Here is a 1859-nt window from a genome sequence, read left to right on the forward strand (position 1 = left end):
ACAAAAGCTTTGCATACACACACAAAAAACCCACAAACAGTGCCTTGCTAAGGGAGCCGATTTTGTCAAGAGGAAGCGAGAAAACTTTTCTGAGCACAAAGTTTTATCTGGCATCCATCAGCTTTACTCTTCTATACTTGTATATTGCTTGTGGCGATTTTACTCGTACTTCATTTAAATTACAAATTTTATTTACTTACAATTATTTATGTATGTAAATACTTATCTATGTAAAAATGCAAAAACACGATTCACTCAATTTTTTTTAGCAAAGTTATTGTTTATCTTGTTTGTTTACTAGTGTTAAACGTATTGCATGCAGCATGGCGGTAGTGTCTGTAGTTGAGAAGAGATTTAGCAGTGTTGATGACAATTTGCTCCTGAGCTGTCAGGCGCCACTGCCTTAGTTATTATGCTGCTAATAAATTGCGAATATTTTTCGGTGTGTTATCCTCATTGAGGTGCTTTGTCGTGTAACGCAGCGCATTTAATAAAGGCTCCGCTTTGATGGCCGGTTGCGCCTGAAGCAAGCGGACACAACCTTTAACGTCTACGTGCGAGCCACGTGCGAAGGCGCCCACTGGATGTACGTGATCATATAATATCACAAGGCCAACCATTACTCGTAGCACCAGCAGATGTGTTTCCTCTCGTTCAATTTGTTGCAGCAATTTACTATAAAAAAAAAAAAAACAAAACGGTGAAATGTCCATGTGTTGTTTATAAATACTTACGGATTCTCAAGCATTCGCAAGCACACTTTGGCCATCGTGCCAAGAGTTTCGGTCGTATTCTCCACATCATCGGCATTGTCGTTGACGAATTTGGATGTCGCCTCGCTGAGCACCTTAAGCATCGGAGTAGCGTGTGCGTAGAATAGGGACATACGATTAGCCAGTTCCGTGCTCACCAACATGTTGTTGGTCTGGTCGATACGTTGCCGACTGACAATGCGACGGTAGTAGCTGAAATCATTCTGTATCGCCGGTGTCTTCATCTGAAAATTACGAATAAGAAATTTACATACAAATATATATATACATACATATGTATTTATGATAAGAATTGTTACTACATTTACTTCAATAGAGTCATAATGCATTCCACCACGCATTGGCTATTAAGAAGTTTAAAACAGGGACCGAGAACGCGTTCCAGTTTTGGTTTAGTTCTGCATGAGAACAAAATGTAATATCAAGAACGCTCCCACAAAAGAATCAAACAGGAACACAAGTATTGAGAGCAGTTTGAACGGGAGAAAAATGAGAACAAAAGGTTTAGCAACGTTTCCGCAAAGAACAAAATGCGAAAAAAAATCAGGGGAAATCAAGAAATCAAGAAGAACTTTCAGTAACGTTTCCAATGGGAATAAAATGAGAACGAAAGTATCGTGAATGGTTCCAAGGAGGATCAAATAAGAACAAAAGTCTGGGGAACGTTCTGCTAGAGAATAAAACGAAATCAAAACTTTGGAGAAATCAACGTTAAGAATGAAAGGGGCGTCTGCGTGTTGCGATGAAAAATCGTTTCAGTGAGAACTATTGTTTTTAATACTAAGCCAGAGGAAAGCTGGAACATTTCAACTTCCAGATCGTTTATCATTAGGGTGAACTGTCCATTTATGGAATAATATTCTGTGCAAGAAAAGTTCGAGTCTAAAGTCCCTCGTTTACTTAATTTGCATAATTACACGGTGCTAAAAAAAAAAGTCATGAAATGCATCCGAAACAAAACCTAGTGTAGGTTGTAGCTATGTTCCGTATAGTTCCTGAACCCTCCATTTTTATTTTATTTAAAAACAACCATTTTCTTCGTACTTGATGCACTTATCTATTAGCAGCTTGACTATTTGCATCCGA

The 1859-nt window shown here is 38.4% G+C and overlaps 1 protein-coding gene across 8 annotated transcripts in view; it reads right to left on the bottom strand.

Annotated features, from left to right (window-relative positions):
* Positions 1–269: 269 nt before the first annotated feature.
* LOC108370184 (protein FAM49B) overlaps positions 270–1859 on the bottom strand; it is a 24703-nt gene continuing 23113 nt past the window's right edge. For all 8 annotated transcript variants that reach the window (XM_017625463.1, XM_017625460.1, XM_017625466.1 and 5 more), the window contains exons 4-5: positions 735–997; positions 270–675 (exon numbers count right to left, since the gene is read on the bottom strand). In XM_017625463.1, coding sequence (XP_017480952.1) covers positions 411–675; positions 735–997 — 528 coding nt within the window. In that variant the 3' untranslated portion in view covers positions 270–410. The remainder of the gene's footprint in view (positions 676–734; positions 998–1859) is intronic.

Source organism: Rhagoletis zephyria, unplaced genomic scaffold (assembly GCF_001687245.7).
Source record: "Rhagoletis zephyria isolate East Lansing unplaced genomic scaffold, Rhagoletis_zephyria_1.1 Rzeph_scaffold_04056, whole genome shotgun sequence".
Taxonomy (NCBI): domain Eukaryota; kingdom Metazoa; phylum Arthropoda; class Insecta; order Diptera; family Tephritidae; genus Rhagoletis; species Rhagoletis zephyria.